General features: G+C 48.7%; 1 protein-coding gene across 1 annotated transcript in view; it reads left to right on the top strand.

The window, feature by feature from the left end:
* Nucleotides 1-411: 411 nt before the first annotated feature.
* ZC3H3 (zinc finger CCCH-type containing 3) overlaps nt 412-24562 on the top strand; it is a 193796-nt gene continuing 169645 nt past the window's right edge. Inside the window, exons 1-3 of the mRNA XM_074577989.1 lie at nt 412-504; nt 2852-4265; nt 5999-6192. Of these exons, the coding sequence (XP_074434090.1) occupies nt 459-504; nt 2852-4265; nt 5999-6192 (1654 nt within the window). The 5' untranslated portion in view covers nt 412-458. The remainder of the gene's footprint in view (nt 505-2851; nt 4266-5998; nt 6193-24562) is intronic.

The following is a 24562-nucleotide window of genomic DNA, read 5'->3' as shown; positions in this document are numbered from 1 at the left end:
GATGGGGACAGATGATGGCTGGATGAGGCTGGGAAAGGAACAGGAGCTGGGGACAGCTGGACCAGGCTGAGACGGGGACAGGGGCTGGGGACAGCCAGATCAGGCTGGGTTGTGGACAAGAGACAGCTGGTATAGCCCAGGCTGAGGCCAGTGGCTGGGGCCAGCTGGACCAGACTGGGCACAGGACAGAGGTTGGGGACGGCTGTACCAGGCTGAACTGGGGACAGCTGGACCATCCCAGGTGGTGACTGGGGCCAGAGGGAGCCGGAGCCGGCGGATCGGTCTCGTCGCAGGCCCCGGTCCGGCCTCAGGCCCCGTCGGGCCGCGCAGGCCGCGGCTGTCTCCGTTGCTAAGCGACGGCGGCCGTTGCGAGCGCCACGTGACGGGGCGCGCGCTCACGTGACCGGCCAACGGCCGGCGCAGGGAGATGACGCGACGGTTGCGGGAGCTCTGCGGGGATGGAGGAGAGGGAGCGGCTGTGGCGGCAGATCCGCCTGCTGCAGGGTACGGCCGGGCCGGGGGAGGGGGGCTGGGAGACCGGGCCCCGGTGGGGGAGAACCTCGCGGGCGGCTGCTGGGGGGAGTCCCGGGGATCCGGGGGGAAGGCGAGGGATCTGAGGGGACACCGGAGTCCTGGGGGGGAGGAGAAGGCTGTGAGGGGGACCCCGGAGTCCTGGGGATGGGGAGGGGAAGGCTGTGAGGGGACCCAGGGGGGAGAGGGAAGGGTGTGAGGGCACCCCGGCGTCTTGGGGAGCGGAGGGGGGGAAGCTGTGAGGGGACCCCGGAGTCCTGAGCGGGAGAGGAAGGCTGTGAGGGGATCCCGAAGTCCTGGGGGAGAGAGGGAGGGGTTTGAGGGGACCCCGAAGTCCTAGGAGGGGAGAGGAAGGCTGTGAGGGGACCCAGGGGAGAGAGGGAGGGGTGTGAGGGGACCCCGGAGTCCTGAGGGGGAGAGGAAGGCTGTGAGGGGACACAAGGGTGAGAGGGAGGGGTGTGAGGGGATCCCGGAGTCCTGGGGGAGAAGGGCAGGCTGTGAAGGGGACCTGGGGGAACAGGGACATGTTGTGAGGGGACCTGAAGGTGGGTGTGAGTTGGGTGGAACAGAGGGGACCCCGAGGGGGGAGGGGCTGAGGCCTGGGAGGGGCCTGAAGGGTGGAGGAGGTAGAGGGGACCTAGGTGGGGTAGGAGAAGGAGGGAGGTGGAGAGGACCCAGGAATGCCGGCTGGGCCAAGGCAGGGAGGGAACAGAGAGTGTTGGGGGGGTTTGGGAGTCCCCACCGGATGGAGGGAATCCCCATGCCACTGGCCCCTACAGGGTCTGTGACCCTCCTGGCTGGGGAAAGGGGGTGTCCCCTGCCCTGCCGCCCCCGCGGCTGGTGGCAGAGGGGCTGAATGTGCCCCTCGCCCTCTGTCCCTTGACTCCTCAGCGTGGTGGAGGAGGAGGGGAAATATATTTGCGTGCCCTTTCCTAGCTCTGGTGAGCATCAGCACTTATTCTTAGCAGTAACTTGCTCTATTTATAGACCCCAAGGTAATTTTTCCTCATTAGTAAGGCCACAAACTCCGCTTGGTCCTTGCGAGGGATCTGCCTCTGTCCAGGAGCTCCTATGTGGGAGGAGAATGTGGCCTTGCCTCCTCCAGGAGGGATCTGCTGACACTGCTCTTCCAGCAGCTCTGTCACTCCTCCTGTAGGAAAAACTTTTCTATGCTGACACGTGCCTAAAATGCTCAAAAATCCTTTGATAATCCCTTTTATTGAAAGGGTTTTATAAACACTGACGCTTAACAAGCGCAGACCCTCTCTAATTGACATGTATCTGTTATCCAAGCGACTTCGTTAGTAGACCAAAGCACCGTGGAGGTGTGGTGGCTTGGCAGATGGATCTGCAGTGACTCAACAGCGAAGCTGGGGACGCCTTGGAGCCTCCTCATTGCTGCTTTAAAGAAGAGCCATAAAGCTGGTGAAGGGTCTGGAGCACAAGTCTTATGAGGAGTGGCTGAGGGAACTGGGGTTGTTTAGTCTGGAGAAAAGGACGCTGAGGGGACATTTTATCGCTGTCTACAACTCCCTGAAAGGAGGTTGTAGTGAGGTGGGGGCCAGTCTCTTCTCCCAAGTAATAAGTGATAGGACGAGAGGAAAGAGCCTCAAGTTGTACCAGGGGAGGTTTAGATTGGATCTTAGGAAAAATTTCTTCACCGAAAGGGTTATCAAGCACTAGAACAGGCTGCCCAGGGAAGTGGTTCAGTCACCATCCCTGGAGGGATTTAAAAGATGTGTAGATGTGGCATTTAGGGACATGGTTTAGTGGTGAACTTGGCAGTGTTAGGTTAATGATTGGACTCGATGATCTTAAAGGTTTTCACCAACCGAAATGATTCTGTGATTCTGTGGTCTGTGTTGGAGCTGGCGATGGCTGTGCTGGGCTATGTGCATGAACAGATGAGCAGAGACTGCTCTGACAAGATATCTGGAAATAAAATTAGCATTTTTAAAAAATTAAGCTCCAAACCCAATAACTCAAGCATCCATTTTGGCATATAAAAAAGAGCATAAAGGGGCAAAAGGTGGCTGAGAGGAGTAGTCGGTGTTAACTAGTGTTAAGAGTCTGTAGGTGAGTCTGTGGTTCAGGCCTGCAAGTTGAGCTGTCCTGTGAAATAGCTTTTGTGACTGATTTTCCTGAGGGTTGAGGGAGATATTTAAGTTTTTCCTTCCAGTGCCGGTTATCTGAAATGTGGCCTGTGTGAGCCTGCGCGGAGCAATCATCCTCACTGCAGCATGAGGAAAACCAGTGCTGTGATGCTGTCAAACTCCCGTGGGACTAGTGATTAACACAGACACTGTCGTCTTCTCCTTAGGTCTCATAAACGACCATAAAAACGCTCATGGGGACGCGCCGCGGACGCTGTCATCTGCACCACTGAGGTGGAACAACCCCCGCCAGCCTCCCTTCAGCAGGAGAGGGGCATTTTCGGCCAGGTACCCCCAGCAGGCTCCCAGGGATTTCCAGCTGCGCCAGGGTCACTCCTGGAGGAAAAAATACTCCCTTGTCAACCGGCCACCGGGATCAGCGTGTGATATTGGAAGTGGTGGAAGTGCCAGCACGTCTGGGGCTTTTGGAAGCCATGGGGACAGCCAGACACCTGAGCCACCAGAATCATCCCCAGAGAGACATGTGGACTTAACCACAGATGGTAATATAGTTGTGGGGATCCAGCTGCCACAGAGGGCTGGCCCGTTTGTAGATATGGAAGGTTTTGGTGATGTGGGTTCTTACTGTGAGTTTTCTGGGCTGAAAACGATGGTCACTGCTCCAGGTGATAGTAAAAATGTGAAAGAATCTCCGTACACGAGCCAAAATGAAGAGAGAAGACCCTCTCTCTCGGTTTCATTTAGTTCATCTCACCGGTTCGTGAGTTCAGCCTATGGGAGTGTGTCGGATAAGCCTAGAACAGTGCGTCTGGCCAGTGACGTGACCAGGAGCTCCTCTGTCTCCTGTGGAAGCTCCAGTGAAAGCGCCGTAACACTGAAATCGGAGCCACAGCAGCCTTTGGTGTTGCCAGATCATGAGCCGGCTCAGCATTTGGCACGGATGAAGGCGGAACCGCCAGCACCAGGGCAGTCTAGTTGTGAGCAAGTCAGGGATGCTTTCAGAGAGCCAAAGGTGCTTGGAAATGGCGAGATGTGCTCTAGACCCACTCAGACTACGACTTTGGTGGTTGGAATGTCTCCAATGAAGAGCAGGTTTTCCATAGTCTCCAAAGCTCCTGGTCTCCAAAGAGCCGCCTCAACATCAGTCTCCAGCAAAGCTTTGAAGTTCAGGAAAACTAATTACACGTGGGTCGCAAACCCTGGTAAATGCTCTCGCACTGTGAAAAGATGGGTCAGCCCTAGAGCTTCTGAAAGTGCTAAGAAGGTTGCCGGTGGAGCGGACAGAGGTGCTAAACTATCGCCAAAAGCAGACTTGGGAGCAAAGCTGAAGAAATCAGGACTGCAGTCCAAACTGGGTGTTTCTCCTAGCAAGTACAAGTGGAAAGCCTCCAGCCTGCAGACCTCACCCTCCACCTCCAAATCAGCATTCAGGTGGCGATCTGAGGATCAGAAAAAGCCTCCAGCCCCCAACCTCCCTCAAGCTGGTGTGGCCCCACCTCCTCTGAGTGCTGCATCTGTTGGTCTCAGTGGGGCGAAATCCTCCTTCAACGAGGCCACTGCGCTGTCCAGTTATAAGGTGAAGAGTCGGACAAAAATCATCAAGAGAAAAGGAAGCTTGGGGTAAGTTGCTGGTTGTCTTCAGAGCGGTGTCGTTGCACTGGTCGTATTTTGTGACCATTGGCTTCACAGTAAGTTGTGTAAATTGTGGTATAAGTGAAATTCCAGTGAGGATTGTTGTATACTGGAATGTTTATTTGCCTTTCTCTTTCCAAATGTGGTGACTTTGTTCTGTCTGGAGACATCCCACTTTCCAGGGTTGGAAGACCTCAGGTTTTAATTGTTTTAGCAATCTGTGTAACTCTGACTTTAACCTTTCAAACAGAGCTGGATTTTCTTCTCATCTCCCATCCCTCTTCTCCGAAGACTTTGCTGCAGCCCTTAGGAGATTCCTCCTTGACCTGAATAACAGACTGATATTCAAAGGGCAGGAAATAGCTGTCTTGATTTATTTTCAAACTCCCATAACCTTGTTGCGTTGAGGGCTGGGGAAAGGAGGGAGAAGTAGCTTGAGTTGCTGTTATCCTGTATGGTGTGTCCCTGTAAAGCATTGTACAGCCCCTGGGATGGAGCAGGGGCAGGAGGTGAGCTCTGCGTGCTGGGAAGAAGCGCTGTCTGTGATGTTCTGCTGGTACTTCCCTCCCTGGGGAGGTTACTGCTATCCACCAGTATCCCAAAACATTCTCTCTGAAGGCTCTCCCTCTTCCTTCTCCTTGTCAAGTGGGTGACAGATCTGTGGCTGTTGTAGCTACCTTGGGGGAACACACTGTGCCAGACCAGCAGATACTCCTGGGCTCTGTGGAGCAACTTCTCCCCCCTGACTGTGTGTGATAGGGACAGAGTACAATGGGAAGGTTGTAAACGAAGCTTGGCGGAAGGAAAAGGTGTGTGGGCCGAGTTATCTGCCAAAATGGTTTGTACCGGGCTGGGAGTCAAAGGGAAACAGATAAGAGATTGGGACCAAACTTTCTCTGAAAGCCGGTGTGTCGGTGAAGTGCTGCGAGGGCTTCGTTACGTTGTCCTCCCGGTGGGAAAGCTGTTCAGTGCTGCTTTTCTCAGCAGGGCTGGATGCAAGCCCAGCCTGTGCTGCAGGGAAGGGATACGCGGGATGGGGTGAGGGTTGGTGGCACAGCTGTGTGACCTCTGCCGCTGAACTCGGAAGTGTCCTCAGCGTAGCAGATGTTTGCTTTGGCTCCTTTCATGATGCAGTAACACCAAGCCTGAGCTCTTGAAAAATGAGGACTGCGGCCTAAATAACTGTTCCAAGGGATGCAGTGAGCTGGTAACACAGATCCCGATTGAGGATCTGATGCCTTGATTCCTGCTTCTGTTTCCCAGATCCTCCGATCAACACTTCACCGCGGTTTTCCATCCTTGCCTTGTCCTCCTGCTTTGCTGGGGGATGCGTCTGTGGGTGGGTTGTTCTGGGAAGGTCACTGTGGAGTAAGGTGCTTGGAAGAGCTGGGATTGTTTTGGGATTTTTTGGCAGTCAGGGACACGAGACTCCCTTCATCTCACTAAAGCACAGCATCCTCTCCCCCCAACATCTGTTGAGGAGAAAGCAGAAGGGAATGAGTTGAGTTAGGCTGTCAGATACCTCTGTCCTTTGCCAGAAATTCATCACACTTGCCTATTTACTTGCAATTTTCAGTTCAGTGCTTCTTATTGCCCTTGGGTAGGGGAGCAGTGTGGAGCTTGGTGAGCCAGCTTCTCTTTTGAGCTCTGAGCAAGGGGACCAAATGTGTTTGAGTCACCTCTCTACTGTTTTTTAACTCTGTGGTGTTGCATCTTTGCAGTTCCCCAACAGATAAGAAGAACAGCTCCTCGCCTGCCACGCCTCTGAAAAGCCACTTCCATCTCAGGAAGAAAAACTCGCGAGGGAAACCTTCCGTGACGCCGAAACGCTCCTCACCCAAGGGCCTGGTGCAGATCACCAAGCACAGGCTCTGCAGGCTGCCGGCCACCAGGACGCAGGTCTCCACCAAGGAAGGTAGGAACAGCTGTCCCAAGGGGTGACCGTACTCACTGACTGCGTGACGGTGAAGTGGTTCCAACAGAGGCTCTTGGATTTGGAAATGGGTTACCAGCTCTTCTGGGCGCTGAAGCTGCTGGTGTTGGACCTGAAGGAAACATTGAGGAGTAGAAGTTTGGCTGGAGTAAGGCTTCTACCTTACCCCAGAGCTGTCTTGTGCCTTGACATCTCCAGACAAGGTCATTTTAAAGCTGCTTCTCACTTTTAATGTGGGTTTGCTGGATTTACAGGCATGAAATAGGAAGGTGCTCAAGGAAGGAAGAGGATGGTAAAGGCAGTAATACATCCGTAATGATAATCTCTCTTTTTGCACTGGGCAAAAGCTGGTGCGTGTCATGAGATACTCCTCTAGCATCTACAGACCTACCTAATGCGCCTGTATCCCAGTGCAGTGTCTGTGGGCGTCTAAGTTTTGTATGTAATTTGCTTAAATTAGCAATAAGTGGAGGAATGCTGGGTCCATTGTGCTTGTGAATGGGTAGTTTGTGTCTGTGTTCTGCTGCCTTGGGTTGGCAATGGTCAGAGCAGAAATCAGATGCTTAGAGTTTGGAGAGCTGCACCTGTGCGCGCGTGAAACGTTTTTGTGATGTTTCTGGCTTGAAGTCTGGTTCTGCTGTTCAGTGGTGACGTTATCATGGACAAGTGGCTTCAACCCCCTGAGATTCAGTTTTCTCAAAACATATGAAGCGCGTTTTGCTTGTGTTCCTGCTCTGAGCTTGTTCACATATGGCAGGGTGGCCAGTGACACTGCGGTAGGCATCACTCGAGTCGGGAGGGCTGTTCGGGCCGTGACGTATCTGCGATCTGCCTCCAAACGTAAAGCTGTTGAGCCTGTTTTTGGGAAGACGCTTCTGTGGTTTCCTGCCCTGCGCTTCAACTACTGAGTTTACACATGTGATTATAGTAATTTTGTGTTCAGACAAATAGCTCTGCGTCAAGATGTTGCTGTTTTGTGACGGACGAAAAGACAAAAATGGAGGCTTGTAGTTCAGGGAAGGGAAAAGGTTTTTCTGGGAGGAGAAGAAAAAGATTTTTTTTCCTCTTAATGTGTGTGTTTGAGGAGGGGTTTGGAGGGATGGCAGGGGATGCTGGGAGGAGAATTTTGGATCTGGCGCTTTAGGACGCAGGCAGTAACTCATGGGAGAGGCAGGGGTAGGGAGAATAAGATGGGCCTTTGTGCAGTTGCATTGATAGTCCAGCATTCAAGCAGTTGCCTGACTTTGGGGCTGAGTCTTGCTCCGTTTAAGGATGTCACCAAACCCTTTGGTATCTGGAAAGGCACGAAAGATGCACCTCCAGGCACTGTGTTGGAAGTTTTCATGCAGTACCTGAAGACAGCATGTACAGTTGGAAGTCTCAGTTGAATTTGCACATTGGTTGCTCTTCTGTCATCTCTGAAACCAGAGGTGGTAGATACGGGACGTGGCCAGATCCATCTGTGATGGTGATGCGGGAGCATCAAGGCTTTTCTTCCTTGGGTGATGGTGATGTGGGGAACACAGCCCTTCAGCCTCCCAGGAAATGTCCACTGGGGCGAATTTAGGATTCACACCTCACAAGCTGCTTGTTGGGGACCTTTCTACACCATAGCATGTCCAGTGCGAGTCATCGAATAAATCTTTATGCTGTAAAGCTCCTTTTTAAAGATCTTGCTGTGCTTGCAGAGAGCCTGGTCTGAGCAGCTCTGGTCTAGGCTCTGGAGATACAGGGCAGTTTGGGTTGCAACAGCATTTTACAGGTGAGGAAATTGAGACGCTGCTGGTTACAGGGATATAAGCTGTTTGGGTGTTCCAGGAACAGACCTGAGTGTCCTGGTTTGAGGTAAAACAGAACCAATTTAGAAGCCTCTTCTACTGAACTGAACTCTCTGTAATTCATGGCGTATTGTCCAGATACGGTTCGCTCCCGGAGAGATAAGGCCTGATTGTTTCTAATTTATGCCTAGGAATGGTATGCAGAGAGGTTCTTGCTTATACTTACGCTTATTGCTATAACAACCAAGGTTAAACCAGATTCTTGCTCTCCATTTAGCCCTGTGTTTGTACCCGGGTTTCTGCAGAGCTGTTTGCTCAGCTGCGTGCGTCGTCGAGGAGGTGACAGCACTGAAGCTGCTGCCTTGGGAAGGCTCCTGGCACACATCGAAGCTCGCTTGACTTGGCAAACATCTCTTCTTTTTAGAAGCTGTCAGCAAAAATGCGTGCCCATCCAAAGTGAAACTTCATGTAGGTTAAGAATATACAAAATGGATCGAAATCTTCTGCCCCCCTGGGACCCTGACTGGCAGCTACCAAAAGCCCGTGTCTTTTGGGAACGTATTCCAAATACTGTTTCCTTGATTCAAGGTAATGTTCCCATACTGAAAAGAGTTTTTATCTTAAACTGTGTAGGGCTGAAAATATGTAGATAGAGCAGAAATACAGTTGTGATCCTGGCTTTGATCAAAGTAGAAGTTGGGAAATAAAGACATTTAGAGAAAGTAGCGGGAAAAAAAATGGAAAATGGGTCTGGGAGTGACTTTGGGAGAGGAAGTAGTTCATTCCCCTCTCTAAAAGTGGATCAAATTATCAAACTGTTCCTGATAGATGCTAGGCAAGCCTAGCACAGACAAAACCCTAATTTATAAGAGTTGTGAGTTTTCTGTGTTGAGGTGACTTAAGTTATTTTCCAGCTTGGATTTGTACACTTTGTGGTCTTAGCTCAGAAGTGTGGAAACAAGGATCTGCTTCGATAAAACTTGGTGACCGTGCCTTGTGGCTCTTTTTCTTTACAAACTGCAATACCTGTTGTAAAAATATATCTTGATTTGGGTCTTAAAATGACTAAAACCAAAAGGAAATGTCCCGCCTGCCTTTTCTTGTGTGTATGTGTTTGTGCACGTGTGAGACTGCTCTTCTTCACTTCATAAATGCCACAAATCCTTCTTTTCCCCATGCCTTGCTGTGCTAGTGGGAGCACAGACACCGATGCCTTAGACAGCAAATTAAAAATGCTTCCCCACCATAATTATGAAATGGCTTCTAAATTTCTTTCTTGCCTTCTGCAGCGGAGAGAAATTATACTGTGATAGATCCGCCATCATTTGGACTGAAAAATGGACTGGCAAGTGGTACTGGGATCCGTTCGCTTGAAGCTCTGGAAGGACTTCTTAGGCTGCCTTTCTCCTCCCCAGGGAGGAGGGAACGAGGTTGTTTCTGCTGTGTTTGCTGCTGCTTTGTGCAGCTTCTCTGCAGAGCTGAACTGAATACATCTTTCTGCCAGGAGGACTTTGCGCAGTTGGGATGTCTTGCTGGGTAGATTTTCTCCTGACATGGTGACTGTGAGAACTTGGTTGTTTGTCCCCCTCCTGGAGAGGTTCTCAAAGAGGCGACGCAACAGTGTAAGTCTGAAAGTTCTTGTAATCTTTTCTCTACTGCACTTTCAGGCTTTCCCCTCGCTGCTGGGACGTGAAATGCTGATATCAGAGGGGCAGATGGTTGCTGGTAATCTAACCTCTGTTGTACCATCATCTCGGGGGATCCCAGGGGACTTGGATTTACTCCTTCCTGTGCCATCGGCAGCTCTGTGAGGCCGCTGCCGAGTGATGCACGGCTGCTTTGCTTCTCCAGTGTTAGCAGAGAAATTCAGCGAGAGTCTTGACGGCTTTGGAATTGCAAAATGAATTTTTGGCAGGGTTGGTGCTGCTCGCCGGGCATCTGGTTAAGGCTGAGGACTAGCAAGGTGCCTGCCCCACACGTTCCTGCGTTCACCTTCCTCTAGCCAGCAGCGGCCTTGCCATGGAGCGACTAAGTCCAGTAGACCTTGACTCTTCATGCTCACCTTCATAACTAGCCTGTGGGTTTGGTTCCTTTCATTAGAATTGAGTTTATAGGTTTGAATCCCTTTAAGGCTTTTCTTTGAGAGGATCCAATCCCAGGCAGCGTATTTGCAGCTTAATGTGTTGAACTATTATTATGCTCTGGGTTTCTACAGCTGTTGAATTATTGTTGCACTGTTCCTACATGTGCTAGGACTCTTTTTTTGCCTAAGATGACAGGTATGGCCTAGTACAAAGAGGTTGTTAGATGCTGGATGGGGCAGGGATATTTTCAAGGCAGCATCCCATAATCTGATGAGAGAGCCCAATCACTGATAGCGCTTGGAGCAGCTCAGACATCATTCCCGTTTGGTGCCCCTAGTTGTATAATTTTGTGGTAGTTGTCTTCTGGTTTTACAGCAGTCCTATGGTGAGCTGGGATTAAGCGAAGGCTTGTGGGGGTTGAATTCCTGGCTCTCGGGTTCTCCGAGAAGGTTTTGGGAGGCTTGGTTTTATTTCTCTCTGCTTGTGCAAAGTGGGGGTATTAATCGGTGTTTATTCTTGCTGTTTCTTGCAAGACACGTGTGAGGGAAATCGGTGGGATACAGAGATGTTACTGGGAGCCTCTGGGAGCAGAGTGAGGCATGAATGGAGCAGTGAGGCTGATGTTAACTCTCTGGCTTGATGCTGAAGCAACACCCAGCTGATTAGTTTCCCTGGATATGCATGACACCCAGCTAACAAATGGATGCAAAAGCTGGATGGTTCGTGCCAGGTTTGTGATCTGCCTGCATGGATACAGTCGCGCTGGAGCCTGGGTCCGATGGTTGCCAATGCCGAGTGGGCACCCAGCACGCCTGTGTCCCCAGGGAGCTGCAAGATCCCGTGCCAGGGCTGAGGACAGAAGGACAGCTGGGGAGGACCGTGCCCTGCTTCACGTACTGCAGCATGGGTGCAAAAAGCTGGGTCAGCCCCTTCCTTCCCTGCTGATGTGGGCAGCGGTGTGACACAGCTTTGCTGTTTTCTTGTTTGCCCTGTTAAACAGGCTTTTGACATTCGTGGCACGAGCTCTGCGGTACGTACCGAAGGCAGAGGCGTTTGTCCTGCCTTTCCCAGATGGGGTAACAGAAAGCTCTGTCCGTCTCCCGACTCTCCAATTCCCTTTTCGCACCCAAATGGACTTGTTTGATCTCATGCGGTGGGGCAGCTCTTCCAGCCACCGTTGAGACTTGGTTTCACATTGGTGTCTCCTGGTAGTCTGTATTCAGAGGCGCTTGCCTCTCTGGGAATCACTGTGTTTCCATTTAAGGATCAGTGATTGTACTAGAGAGAAAAGGGAAAGTAGCAGAGCGGTAGCAGTTCTCTCATGATTATTTGGGCTGCTCTCATGATGAGTGTTACACCTGCAGCTGTTATCAATTAACTCCAAACTGCTCATCTGATTAAGTGGAACATTTAATAACTGCTCAGAAATTGGGGTATGCCCCAAATTGAAGTTGCTCTGGTGGGATGGTAGAGCGGCAAAGCATTTCTAATCCAGTTAATGGTCTGTTCATCCAGATATTTTAAGGGAGGGTTTGTGCTGGGGCAGAATGTGTGTGTAGGAGGAGCTCAAGAGCTTGGCCAAAGCAAAGAGTAGTAGAAAATGTTCTGTTGCTCAGCGGAGTCAAATTAATGTTGATAAAACAGCCTTTAGATGTTGGACTTCTTGGCCACTTAGTACCTAATATTAATGTGCTATTAATATTAAAGCATTCCTTTTTTTTTCCTTTCTTCCCATTTAAGTTCTTAGGCTCTTTTTGGAGGTAAGGAGAACTTGGAGATAGTTGTTTTGCTGGGAGTTGCCTCTGGTGTAGATAAGACAGTTGGGATCTGAATCAGGGATCTGCTACTAGAGGCATAAAAGGCAGCGGTTGCTTCTCTCCTTATCCAGGGAAAAGCTGGAGGACCAGAAAGGATCATCCGGCTGCTGAATATGGTCCTCAGGCCACTGGTGTCACTGTGTTGCGTATAAGTAATACAGTCCTCATACTACAATCCCTTTTCGGATGCAAGAAGCAGGGGGAGGCTGGCTGGTAATTAAGATGTGGGTGGAATTTCCACGGATGGCAATTCCCCCAGCCATCTTGCTTTTTTTTGGCATCTGAACCAAAGGGTTTGATTTGGAGGATAAATACTGGGCTCCTGCTCTGTCATTTGCCGAGTAACTTTCCTGCCAATAAGGGTATGTTGTAATTATGTTGTCTAAATGGCAAATGTCTATCCGGAATTGGCTTTCTGTTGCTTATTTGTTACAGCAAATGGCCAATATAATCAAATCGTGGTGCGTACGGTGGGACAACGCCGCTTCCTGCAGCGCTTTTTGGCCATGTGCTGTCCCATTAGCTTGGGCAGCCTTTATCCGCCTTCTCCAAACTGGAGATGGGGTTATTCCCAAAAGTGTACAGGCGTGATCTTTTTATCACCGGTTTTAAAGCAGAAAAAACAACAACTTCTATGTGAGGTTTGACTAATGCAGATGCGATGGCGGAGGAATGTGCCCACTCCTCTTGTACTACAAGTCCTGTGTGGATGCAGGAATCCCCCGTTTCCCAAGAGCCTTTTACTCCCAGCTCTTGCCGGTTGCCTGTTTGATGTCTTGCAGGATGAGGCCCTTTCTCAACTCTTGTTTTTGATGAAAGGCAGGTGAGTAAGTGCTTGCAGTCGTGAACCTTTCCTCACCCTTGCAAAAAAATCAATGCTGTTGCCCTCCTTGGCTGCCGCAGCTCTTGTGTGATGCCGTTGTGCTGGTTAAGGGTTCACCCTGCTCAGGCATTCGGCATGACAGCAGTGTCGTTTCTTATTCCCCTGGCTTTTTCTCTAGGAAAAACTAGAAGTAAGTGCTGAAAATTAAGATTTTTATTTTTTAATTTCTTTCAATGTCAAAGGTGAACATTGATAGGCTGGACATATGGATGGGGAGCTGCTCCATGCATGTTTGCCACATGTCCGGCACGGAAGCGGTGGCTTTACGGTACGCTCCGACAAGGAGGAGAATTGGGGATTTTGGGGAGTCTCTTGTGCCGCCCTTCCGTCCCCGCAGCCCTGCAGAGGGCACTCGTGCCCCTTGCATCTCCCCGGTCCACCTTTTTCTGGTTATTGATGGCCTAATTTCGTCTTTATGTGAAAGAAAGCAGATATCAAGTAATTTGCAGCAATAACCTGCTAATGCTGGGCCAGTATCAAAACTCCCATGTTCATTTCAAGTGGCAGATAAAACACTAATATATAATTATCCTTGCAAATTGGATTGTTTTAAATAACCAAAAGGCTATGGCCAGGAGAAAACTATCCCATTTCCCTTGAGTTACTATTGCAGTGTAATTGCTGCGTTCAATCAATTTCCTTGGCATTAGAAATTCCATCACAATCAACATTAAGCTTTATTCATTGTGATGGCTAAGAGCCGGGCCATTTCTCCTCTTTTCCTTAACTGGCAAAATTAATCAGGGAAAAGATTTTAAACATTTACCCGTGCGAAAGAGGTCAGCTCTGCCACTATATTGCTCAGCAGATAAGGGGGCTAATAAAAAGAAAATTGAATTACTAATGATCGCCAGGAACAGAGTATATAAAACCTGGCAATCGCCCGGTTCAGGAAAAAGGAGAATCAATTTTCTTCGGACAAGGTGCGCTCATTTTTTATTTTGGCGCATATTATCAGCAATTTAATTTGAAAGCGCATAAACAGGAGGAAACAGTTAGAAAATAATGAGCCTGAAGGTGTAAAATGCTGCAGGATATATGCTGTACACAATTTATTTGGCACAACAGATAATCACTTTAATTGAATTCAAAACTGCATTGTTCAGCAGCAGTGCGGGCTGCCCGCCTTGCCCGGGGGGATTACAGAATATTACAAAGATGCCGGCAAGAGGCTCCTCGGTGTCTTTTCCCCTCCGTAATGTCCCCTTCCAGGCAGGACTTCTCAGCCGTGTGCCCGGGATTGCTTAGGCACAGTCACAGCTGGCTGAAAGCAGAAGATGCAGGAAGCGAGAAGCAGATTTCTCTGGGGACCTTTCCTTAGTGTAGCGCTATGTGTATTTATTTCTTAAATAATTTGGCGTCGGATGGTTTAGTGCAAGATCATCGCGTAAGCGTGCAGGACGGAAACCGGTTGTGTCGTCTTCTGCTCCAGATGAACTTATTTCGCTGGCGTCCCAACTGAACCTCCCGAGTTAAAAGCTTAGTGCCCTCCTCCCGCTCGGAGTGATCTCCTGGTCCGCATATTAAACTAGTTTTTAACTAGTAGCTTTTGGATTATGCCGGGGAGAGGTGGGTGGCGGGAAAGAGATGCTTTTGCTGCGGCGGGTCTGGGCGATTGTCACGCGAGGAGCTGCGCTGCGAGGGATCTCACTCCGGCTGTGCCGTGGGGGTTCCTCCTTTCGTTTCTTTTGTTCTTTGGGCTGGGAGAGTGGAGTGGACTCGTGCCAGGGTGGGAATAATACCGTTACTCAGCACTTTGCCTTTTCAGAGCACTTTGCAGGCATTAACTAATGAAACGGTGGTTGGGTGAGGTGGTACAGGAGGGGCCGCGTTGCCGTCTCCACTGACCGCGTGCCTTAGCAAAGGAAGCCAAATAGATGGGGAACCGCGGCAATGACCAGAGTGTGGCCAGGGCAAGAGTAAATTTTGACCCTATCCTTGGTTGCATCCACTACATGTGCAGCTAGGACACTAGTTTTTGTGTTTTCCCCCCTTTAAAGTAGTCCTTTCCTGCTTATCTTTGCCTTTCTCATGCTCCAGATTGAGATAAGACAGGGGTTTGTGTTACCAGTTTCCTGCTTGTCCTCTCTTGCCACCACCATCGTTAAGGCTGGCTTTTCTGAATGTGCTGAATAGAAGGAAATCCTGTTTGTATTTGCTTCTTTCCGGAGAGAAATTCCGTAAGGATTCCTTCCTAAGACCCGCTTCACCCTGGCACCTGCAGAATAGTTTCTACAACTCTTTAATTTCAATCAGAGTGATGCTCACCTTCCAAAAAAATTCCCTAAACCCTAATTTCTCTTTGCCCGATAACACGAGCGGTGTGGTACGAGGGTCTTGGGATGGAAAAAGGCTGGCGGCAGAAGTGGAAGGAGCTGGTTTGCATTACTCGTGCCCAGGCGAGTGCAGAAAGTAAACGGGGCGTAAATGGTGAGGAGTAAGTTATGGCTGGCATCTGAATGCTCAGCTGCTGTTAATTTTATTGACACTGGGTGTTTGTATCCCTCTGGCAGCTTTGAAAATCTCAGCAATGGATTTTATACCCTCTTCTATTTTTTTTTTTTTTTTTTTTCCTTCTAAAGTGAAGGCCAGTGAGTAAATATGGGGAGATTCCCGTTGGGGCGCTCTTGTGGTTGGTTTTTTATTATTATTATTTTGTTAAGGTGTATTCCTTCCTTCTTTTTTTTTTTTTTTTTTTTTAAACTTTCAGTGAATCGCATAAAGTGTTGACGCTGTTTGTGAGGTGCCATCTCAGATCACGTTACGTATGAGTTAAGCCGGTGTGTGATGTCTCTCTTACGTCTTATTAGAAGGAGTCGGAGGCGGCGATCCCTGCCCTCGAAGGAAGCCTTGTATCGTACTCAGCACTGCTCAGGACCCCTTAGAGTTCCTCACGTCTTCTCTTCTCTGCTCCGTCATCAGTCTCGTCTTTCGGAGCAGATCCTTCCTAACTTATTCCAACCCTTGGCAGGTTCACTGCTCGAGGCCAGCAAGGCTAATGTCATCGCGCTGCTGTACGTAGGTTTGACCTTGCTCATAAATCATGACGTTGTCAGGTCTCGCTTTCGCTGCCTTGTCCTTGGGAGCCAGGGGTGGAGTGTGGCTGGCGAAGGGGCTGCTCGCTCCTTCGCGGTAATTGGGAAAAGTTCACATACTTGGCTTTTTGCCGGCTCCAGTTACGTCAGTGTTCGTAAGTAACGGTTTTGGGTTTCTGGCTTTACTTGGCATTTACAGGTGACTTGTCCCAAGCTGCAAGAGGAGCTGTAGGCAGCCAGCAGCGGGGATTCTGTTTTCAGAGCCCTCTTTTAAAAATAACAGGCTGCTTCGAGCGAGGGAAGTCAGCCTTGCTAACCGAGGAGGTGTCACCATGTGGACAGCCGCCTTCTCCTCAGCGCTTGGCTCGAGCGCTTCAGTGTTTGGGTTTGGGGTCAGGTAAAATAACGTCTGCGATGGGGGAACATCCAGACTGAAATGTGTCGGAGATGTGATCTGCAGGTGGTAGTGTGCAGATTTAGATTAGATATTAGGAAGAAATTCTTCACTCTGAGGGTGGTGAGCCCTTGGCCCAGGTTGCCTGGAGAAGCTGTGACTGCCCCATCCCTGGAGGGGTTCAAGGCCAGGTTGGACGGGGCTCGGAGCAACCTGGGCTGGTTGAAGATGTCCCTGCCCAGGGCAGGTGGGTTGGAACTAGATGATCTTTAAGGTCCTTTCCCACCCAAACCATTCTGTGATTCTATGAGTGCAAGGTGCTCCTTGCGAGGGTATTAGACCTGTAGATAAATCTCCGCCAGGGATAAAGACGTGGACCAAGCGATGAGGATCTGGGGAGCAGCAGGTGATGGCATAGAAAACCACTCTGCTCTTCATGTAGAGTTGCATTAAATTATTCTTAATTTCTGTGTCTGCTTTCTCCTTTTTCCTGCAGAATTCAAACTGCGTGCTCAATTTAACGTTGAAAATCACCTCTCAATACCTGTCTCCTGTCTTTCAGAGTGTCTCCCGTACCCGTGTGCAGTGCCAGCTACCATTTGATTGTGAAATTCTGTTAGTAGCAAGCAGCTCTTTGGGGAATAGTATATTTATATGCTAACAGGAAAAATATTTGGCTTTGGGGATGCGTGACATCCTTTCATTGGCAATGACCCTTGGTATTTTCAAGTCCAAGGGGGGCTTTTCTAAGAATTCAAACCTTTCAGGGACGGCGGGATGCAGAACAAAAATAGAAAAGAAAAAGAAAAAGGGGGGGGGGGGGGGAGAAAACAGAGCAGTAGGTCTTGGCGCAGCGGTATGCGCTTCTCGCTCGTCCTCCTGGGGCTTGTGGCGTGCCACTTTTTGGCGAGTGCCTGTAACCTGTTACTCCAAATAGCACATCCTCAGATGAGGGTGGCACGGTGTAATTTCGGTCATCGGTGCTTGTTGAATGCTGGATGTCTCTCCTTGCCGTTATTTTTTTTACGGTGAAGCCGGTATTCAGTGCTGGAAGGGCAGAGAGTTGATAAAAGGAAGTTGGTAAAAGATAAAGAGTCTGCGTTTATAGCTTGTGCTACTAAAGAATAGAGGCTGGACGTTGTTGTGCCAACTTTACGAATGCAGAGCGTGTGATTTCTTTGCTGTTTGGGATATTTTTTTTGTTCCGAGTGGTTGAACGCTGCAAACCTTGCTTGTAATTCTGAGCGGGGTTAGTCCCTCGCTTGTCCCTAGCGAGCGCTCGCGTGAAGGGGTTTGTCGTCGTCTGTCCGCTCAGGCTGCGTACTGAAGCTTTTCAAACGCTTTTCAACCCGTTTGGCTCTACCTGCTGCTCTGAATTGAGCCGAATTTCTGTGCTGCTGCCTCTTATCCCCTTGGCTGTCTTTTCTTAGGTTCTTAAAGTAAAAATAAGAAAAATAAAAGTGGGAGTTTAAGGCACTTGGAGGGGGAAAAAAAAAAAAGCCTCTGTAACTGGAAGCTTGACAATGAATTTCTTTTCTTTTTCCCTTTTTTGTTTCCTCCTTCTGCTGTTTTCTTTCAACTAATGCACAAACTGACTGAAGGTGTCCCCGGCACGGTCACAGTTGAAATTACTGATGTTTCCCGTGCTGTGAACCGATGCCTGCGCGGATAATCGGAGGATCCTCCGCAGCGCTGTCAGGACTCCCCAAATCCCGCCCCAGCAGATGCTCCGCTCCCTGTAAAAGCTGGGTAGGTTTCTCTGTTCTGCTTTCTGCTTCCCGTTCTTCTCCAAATCCCTGTTTACAAGTCTTTTTATTACTATTTTTTTCAATTTTCTTTTGCAAACACTTCCCACTTGATTTTCCTAGTAGCAACTCACAAGCTGCGTACGGCGATTCCTCTCTATAGCTGCTGAGCTGAGTTAGAAGCCGTTCATTCGAGGACTTGCCTGTTCGTTTTGTGTGCTCTACAAAGCGATATAAATGAATAATACCCCTCAGAATACGTAACAGATGCATAAGTGCACCTGGGGTAAGTGCTTTGTGGACTTGACAACATCTCACGAGTCCTACAAAACCGTGCTGTTGCAGCAGCTTTGTCAGTTTCAAGTTTCTGCTTTAGTGTAAAGGATGGGGGAAACACATTTACTTCAGTTGTCAACGGGAATTTTGCTATTGCCCGCGGGAAATTTGAGTTTGAGGCACGTTTCATCCTCCCTTATGCCTCTCTCTAATCCCCATGCGTGCAGTTTTTTGCCAGACTTCTATTTTGGATGGTGCTTGGGGTTGTTTTGAATAGCATTGAGGAAGGGTGTTGTGTGGGCGTACCGACACGGCCACTGAACTGTGGGTCCAGAGCTGTTCTCAGAACTGATCCTATGTGTTATTAGCCCTTAAGCCTGCCCTCGGGGGGGTCTCCAGTGGAAAAGGGCACGAGCATACTTGGAGCCTTAATGTGGGCTATGAACTCCTGTGTTGGTCACGGTGGCAAAGTGCGTGCTCTTTCTCACTGCACCGGTAAATGTCCTGGGACATCTTGTCCTTGTGTGGGACAGAGAGTGCCCAGGCAAGTATGTGTCAGTGGGTGGGATGTGCCATCTAAGTTCAGCTTTTCCTTGAAGAACCTCCCCAAAACACGTGAGGTCTCTGCAGTAAAACAAACAAGCTGGGGTGTGTTGGCCTGGGTAAAAAACCAAAGAGCTCTTCTGAAAAATCAGTAATGACTGAGCTTAGAATCATAGAATGGTTAGAATTGGAAGGGACCGAAAAGACCATCTAGTTCCAACTCCCCTGCCATGGGCAGGGACACCTCCCACTAGACCAGGTTGCTCCAAGCCCCATCCAACCTGGCCTTGAACCCCTCCAGGGGTGGGGCAGCCACAGCTTCTCTGGGCAACCTGGGCCAGCGTCTCCAGCTTATTGAAAGGTGCAATGCTGCTGTGTAGCAAATGGCTTCTGATTGCAGGAGAGAAGCACCCACATTTTATGGAAAAGCAAGGGAAGGTCCAGCTCAGGAACCGTGATGAGAAGGTCCGAGGTGGTACCAGCCGTCTCGGGGCAGCCTGCCTTCAGTGGAGGCGCTGTAGAGCTTCATGCATCGTAGGATGCTCTGGTGCATCTCCTGGTAGCCTCAACTATGAGCGTTTTTGGGGTGACAAGGGCATACTTGAGTCAAAGGGCACAGATAGCACAGCTTCAAATAGTACTTATTGGAGAGGGGGAAAAAAAAAAAAAAAGAGATGAACTCTCTCCTGAAGAAGAGAGCAACCTCTCACCCAAATGGTGTTTTTTCTTGACTGGGTCACGGTGATTGGGTTGATTGGTGAGCTTAATCTAGCGATGATGACTTTGAAATGGTTTCCTTGCAAGGCAGTTGTTTGCTCGGTTATTAGGAAAGCGAGGTGCTTGGTGGGGAAGTGTCCGTTATCACGAGAAAAATCAAAAGGGGATTTGATAGGGTGAAACAAGTTCATCAGAGATACTGGTCTGTGTCTATATATGTGTGTATGTGTTTTTAAAATAAGATTTACTCTACTATCTCAACATTAACTGGGGCATTTTACAGTGCTCCCCTTCTGTGAGCTTCCGCGATCCATCATTTCCCTGCCGGCGTGCTGTAGTGGCTGTTAGATTTTACTACACCAAACACTGTAAAAGGGCATTAGAGCAGTTAAATCTGGAGTCTTGCTTTCATAAGGAAAAAGAAAATGCTGAATTAGGCAATGGAAAAGGCAACCACAGCGATACTTTAATCTTGCATAAATTATCAGAAGAGTCAGAGGCTAGCAATTTTATGTATTGTTATAGCTCTGCTAATTAATTATTCCAGAATAATCGATGTTTAGAAGAACCAAAGTTTGGTCCTTTTCTGTCTTAATGGACTATGGTATTTACTTTCAATATGGCAGTTGTATTTATTTTTTTTTCTGATGTGGTAATGCTTTAATTTTACACCACACCACCCCGCCCCTCCCCCGCCCCAACCATGGGGTTAATGGACTAGCTTTCCTAAATATGTACGGTCTAAATGATAACCAAACAGGGAAATATTATTCCACAAATTGTCAGTGGGAGTTGTTGGCTTTGGAGCGAGACATTCCTGACGTCCAGGGTAAGTTGAGTCTCCACCATGAATATTTGAAGGATGAGGTGCTCTAAAGAAGCAGAGGGATTATTTAAGAGGCTATAAAACAGTCTACAAATCGAGATGAAATGGTCAACACGCTGGGAAGATCTGTGCAACTGGAACGAGTAAGTTGATATATTTATATTTTTAAATAGATGGTGAAATTCTGGCCCCGTTGACATTATCTGGCCTTAAACTCTTACCCTTATGCTTCATGATATGTATATTTTAAACCCTAACGTTTGCTGTGGCTCATCCCGGGGCTAGAGTAATGACATGAGCCAGGTTTGTATCTCTCTCTATTCATATAGAGAGATGCAGATACGTACAGATACATAGGGAAGTGAGCAGGGGAATTTGGTAAATTGTGTTATATTAACATTGCTATGTTAACATTCTGTTAATCTGAGAGAATTCCCAACATTTATTTGATTTCTGAGATAGGGATCAAACTAAAGACAAATTCCACTCATGGAAAATTGAAGTAGAAACCTTTCAGAAGTGGAACAGCGGGACTTGTTGTCATGTAAATAATTTCTTGACAGTTGGATTGTTTTCTTAATGTCATGCTTTGTAAAGGGTAAGCAGCAAATCACAAGACAAGAAGAGGTCTCTGCCAGCTCATTAAAAAAAATGTTTTGCCCTTTTAGCATCCTTTCTTCATACTTTTTTTCATCTTTCAGCGGTGCTTTGGCATGTGTCGTTTGGGGGGACCACCTTGCAGAATGGTGGTGTTGACTGTCTTGGAGCACTTTCTTCTCTCATCGTCTTATCGGAAAGTGGAGGGAGACGGCTAAGGGATGTCTGGAAAAGAAAAAAATGAAGATTAGAGAGGATGATCAGGGCTGTTATCGTTGAGATCACAGAATCGTAGGTTTGGAAGGGACCTCTGGAGATCATCTAGTCCAACCCCCCTGCCAAAGCAGGGCCACCTAGAGCAGGTTGCACAGGAACACGTCCAGGCGGGTTTTGAATGTCTCCAGAGACAGAGACTCCACCACCTCTCTGGGCACTCTCTTCCAGTGCTCTGCCACCCTCCAAGTCAAGAAGTTCCTCCTCATGTCTAGATGGAACTTCCTATGTTCAAGTTTGTGCCCATTACCCCTTGTCCTGTCTCTGAGCACCACTGAGAAGAGCCTGGCCTCATCCTCCTGACACCCACGCTTTAAGTATTTATGTAATTAGATGTACATTAGATGTAATTAATTAATTGGATGTAATTAAATATTTAGTATTTAAATCATGTCTGATGTTTGCCTGGTGATAGTTAAGTCAGGATCCTTGCTTTGGGAGGGTATATTGAAAAAAAAAAAGTAAGTACTTCGCATGTTGCAATGTAGGGAGCAGTTGAGCCTATGGCTCATCCTGGTACTAGTTTCTAGACTTGGCAAGTTGTTATCAACTTTCTGCTTAGTTTTGAATGTTCTATTTGATAGAGATTATCTTCCTCTGAATGGTGGAATTGCAGAGATCTGCACATCAACGTGTTCGTCTCTTTCTGGAGAGTTTACGATTCATGTTTGCAAAGGACTTCAGATTCCATAAACTCGGTGCCTTGAAACGGAGCTTAGGAAACCTGTAAATGCTGAAGTCCCAAAGTCCTTGGGTAGTGTCCACCTGACCCAGTGCTCTGGGAAGCAACTGGTTCAGTGGTGGCTTTGCTAAAGTGGCCTGGGGCTGTGTTGGACCCTAGGCTGGAAGCACCTAAAGTGTCCTCTCATTACAAACTGGATTGGGCTGTATTTAGAGGAATATGGCCAGCAGATGCAGAGATGGTATTAACCTTCTTCGTGGCACTGGTGGGGCCATACTGGTAAACAGTGTCTGGTTTTGGGCATCCCAGTTCAAGAAGGATGTGAGGAGATGGTCCAGTGGCAGAGCATCTTGGGATGACCTTGGGCATGCAACCTGAAGTAAGAGGTTGAGGGCACTGGGCTCATCTCAAGGGTCTGTGGAGTCTCTGTCCTTGGAGGTGTTTCAGATCTGGGTAGATGAAGCTGTGGCTGCCTTGATTTGGTGTCGGTGGTGCTCATGCTTTGAGCAGAGGGTTGAGCTGGAGACCTCCAGAGGTTCCACCAACGTTTCTGTGATTCTAAGGAAGTAAATTATCTGCTACAGTGCTAAGTTTTCAATTTAAGCACAAAATTCTCTATTACCAAGTTTTGCAACATTAGTGACTGATGATGTCAAATCCAGCTGACAGAAACATCCAATTCCTGTCTAGCTGTGAAGAAGTTGAGGCCAACAAGATTTGTGCAGAAATGCCGCTGCATACTCCCTTCGCAATCGCGTCTGCAAGGACTTTGGAAATTAGAAAAATGCCGGAGCTGCCGTGCCAAAGCCCTTTTATTAATCTTTCCTGAAGAGAATGAAAGTAGTCGTAAGATTCTCAGCAGTAGGAGTTGATTTCTGGAGCACTGACATAAAAAAAAGGAAATTGCCGTTGCAAGTGATGATGGTACCGTGTTCTCAAATGTGAAGGTAAGGACCAAAGAGGAGCAAATCCAATGACTTTATTTCACTGCTTGAGAGGACCTTTAATCTAGCCCGTAGGTCTAAGTTAACCCAGCGCTCCCAGAACAGAGCAAATGAAGGTCTCTTTTTTTTTTTTTTTTTTTTTTTTTTTTTTTTTTTTTTAATGAACTGAAATTAGTCTTATATTCACAAAACTGAGTGTTCCACTTAGCACGATTGCCTCACAGTAGCCCCGCTGTGGCTAGGGCTTGCTTTATTTTGCTTGAGCTCTTGTTCCATGCCGTTACTCATGCAGCGCCAAGGCTGTAAATTACCCTTTAGAGTCGGAAGAATGTGCCAACCAATTAATATAACCGATGTCCTGAAGAGCTGGTGATGGAAGGAGTCTGGGAAAAGAATGATGCAGAAGATATGCCGGCTAACGAGCAGCTAGGTTGGCTTGTGAACAGGTAGGGTTTGCTGGGACGCACTTCTAAAGATGGTATTTAAGCTAAAAGATCTTATAAAGAGAATAAGGGCAACATCCGTGCCTTGTAACAAGCAGTGCGTCTCCGAGCTTTGAGCTGGTGGCCCATCAAATAGGGTTGTGAATCAGTTGAAAGCGTACCTGCGTCTGGATTGCACAGCTTGGATTGAACTTGTCTTTACCTTCGTTTATAAAAAGTGCTTAACCCGAGTGGAGGATGCAAATTTTCAAAATTTCATTAGGGTTGAATGTTTTTCGCTGCCAGGAGCCGCTTTGCAACGCGTTGGTAACGCAGACATCGCCCCCTGCGTGCTGCAGGACAGCCTTTAAGTGCAGAGAGAAATCACACGCTGCTGACGGCTCTGAATCTTTCCATTTCCCCTCCTGGGAAAAGCAGGGAAGGGTGATGGATTCTGCCTCATTCTGCAGAGACGTTTGCGTGAGGTTTATGTGGAAAAAGGGAAGAAGGGGAACGTAATTGGGAGCATGTTAAGCAAATGCATCCTGTGTCCTGCAAACTTATTTTTCTTGTTCCTGAATCCATGTGGGGGCACCAAAAAGCTGCCCTGCTTTTTCTGGCCCTTGCAAGGCTGCGTGTAACCTGTCTTCTGGTGCTAAAGTAGACTGAGGATCACTGTAGAGCCTCAGCGAGGACGTGGAAATGCCCCTTAATATGTGGTTCTCTGTTCTCCCTTCCCCAGCTGATGGCTTGCGGCACATCCATCCCCATCCACTGCTTCCTGAGTGTCCTCCTGCGCTGTTGCCTGGTTTTTTGGAAGGAGTTTTGACAGGTTGAGAGAGTTGGAAATGTTCAGCCTGGAGAAGAGAAGGCTCCAGGGAGACCTTAGAGCCACTTTCAGGCCCTAAAGGGGCTCCAGGAAAGCTGGGGAGGGACTCTGGAGCAGGGAGGGGAGCCACGGGACAAGGGTAACGGTTTTAAACTGAAAAAGGGGAGATTTAGATTAAAAATAAGGAAGAAATTCTTTGCTGTGATGGTGGTGAGCCCCTGGCCCAGGTTGCCTAGAGAAGCTGTGGCTGCCCCATCCCTGGAGTGGTTCAAGGCCAGGCTGGACGGGGCTCTGAGCAACCTGGGCTGGTGGGAGGTGTCCCTGCCCAGGGCAGGGGGTTGGAACTGGATGCTCTTGAAGGTCCCTTCCAACCCAAACCATTCTATGATTCTGTGACTTCCGAGAGGCTGTAGGTGCTTCTCTGGGATGAAGGCTGGTTCTCTCTGAACCCTGGTACATCACGAGCCGGTGGGGATCCTGTCTCTTTGCTGCTGCCTGCGGGCGTTG

The sequence above is a fragment of the Larus michahellis genome, chromosome 2, assembly GCF_964199755.1.
Source record: "Larus michahellis chromosome 2, bLarMic1.1, whole genome shotgun sequence".
NCBI classification, from domain to species: domain Eukaryota; kingdom Metazoa; phylum Chordata; class Aves; order Charadriiformes; family Laridae; genus Larus; species Larus michahellis.
Note: the sequence above shows the minus strand (reverse complement) of the source record. Positions and strands in the feature narration are given on the sequence as shown.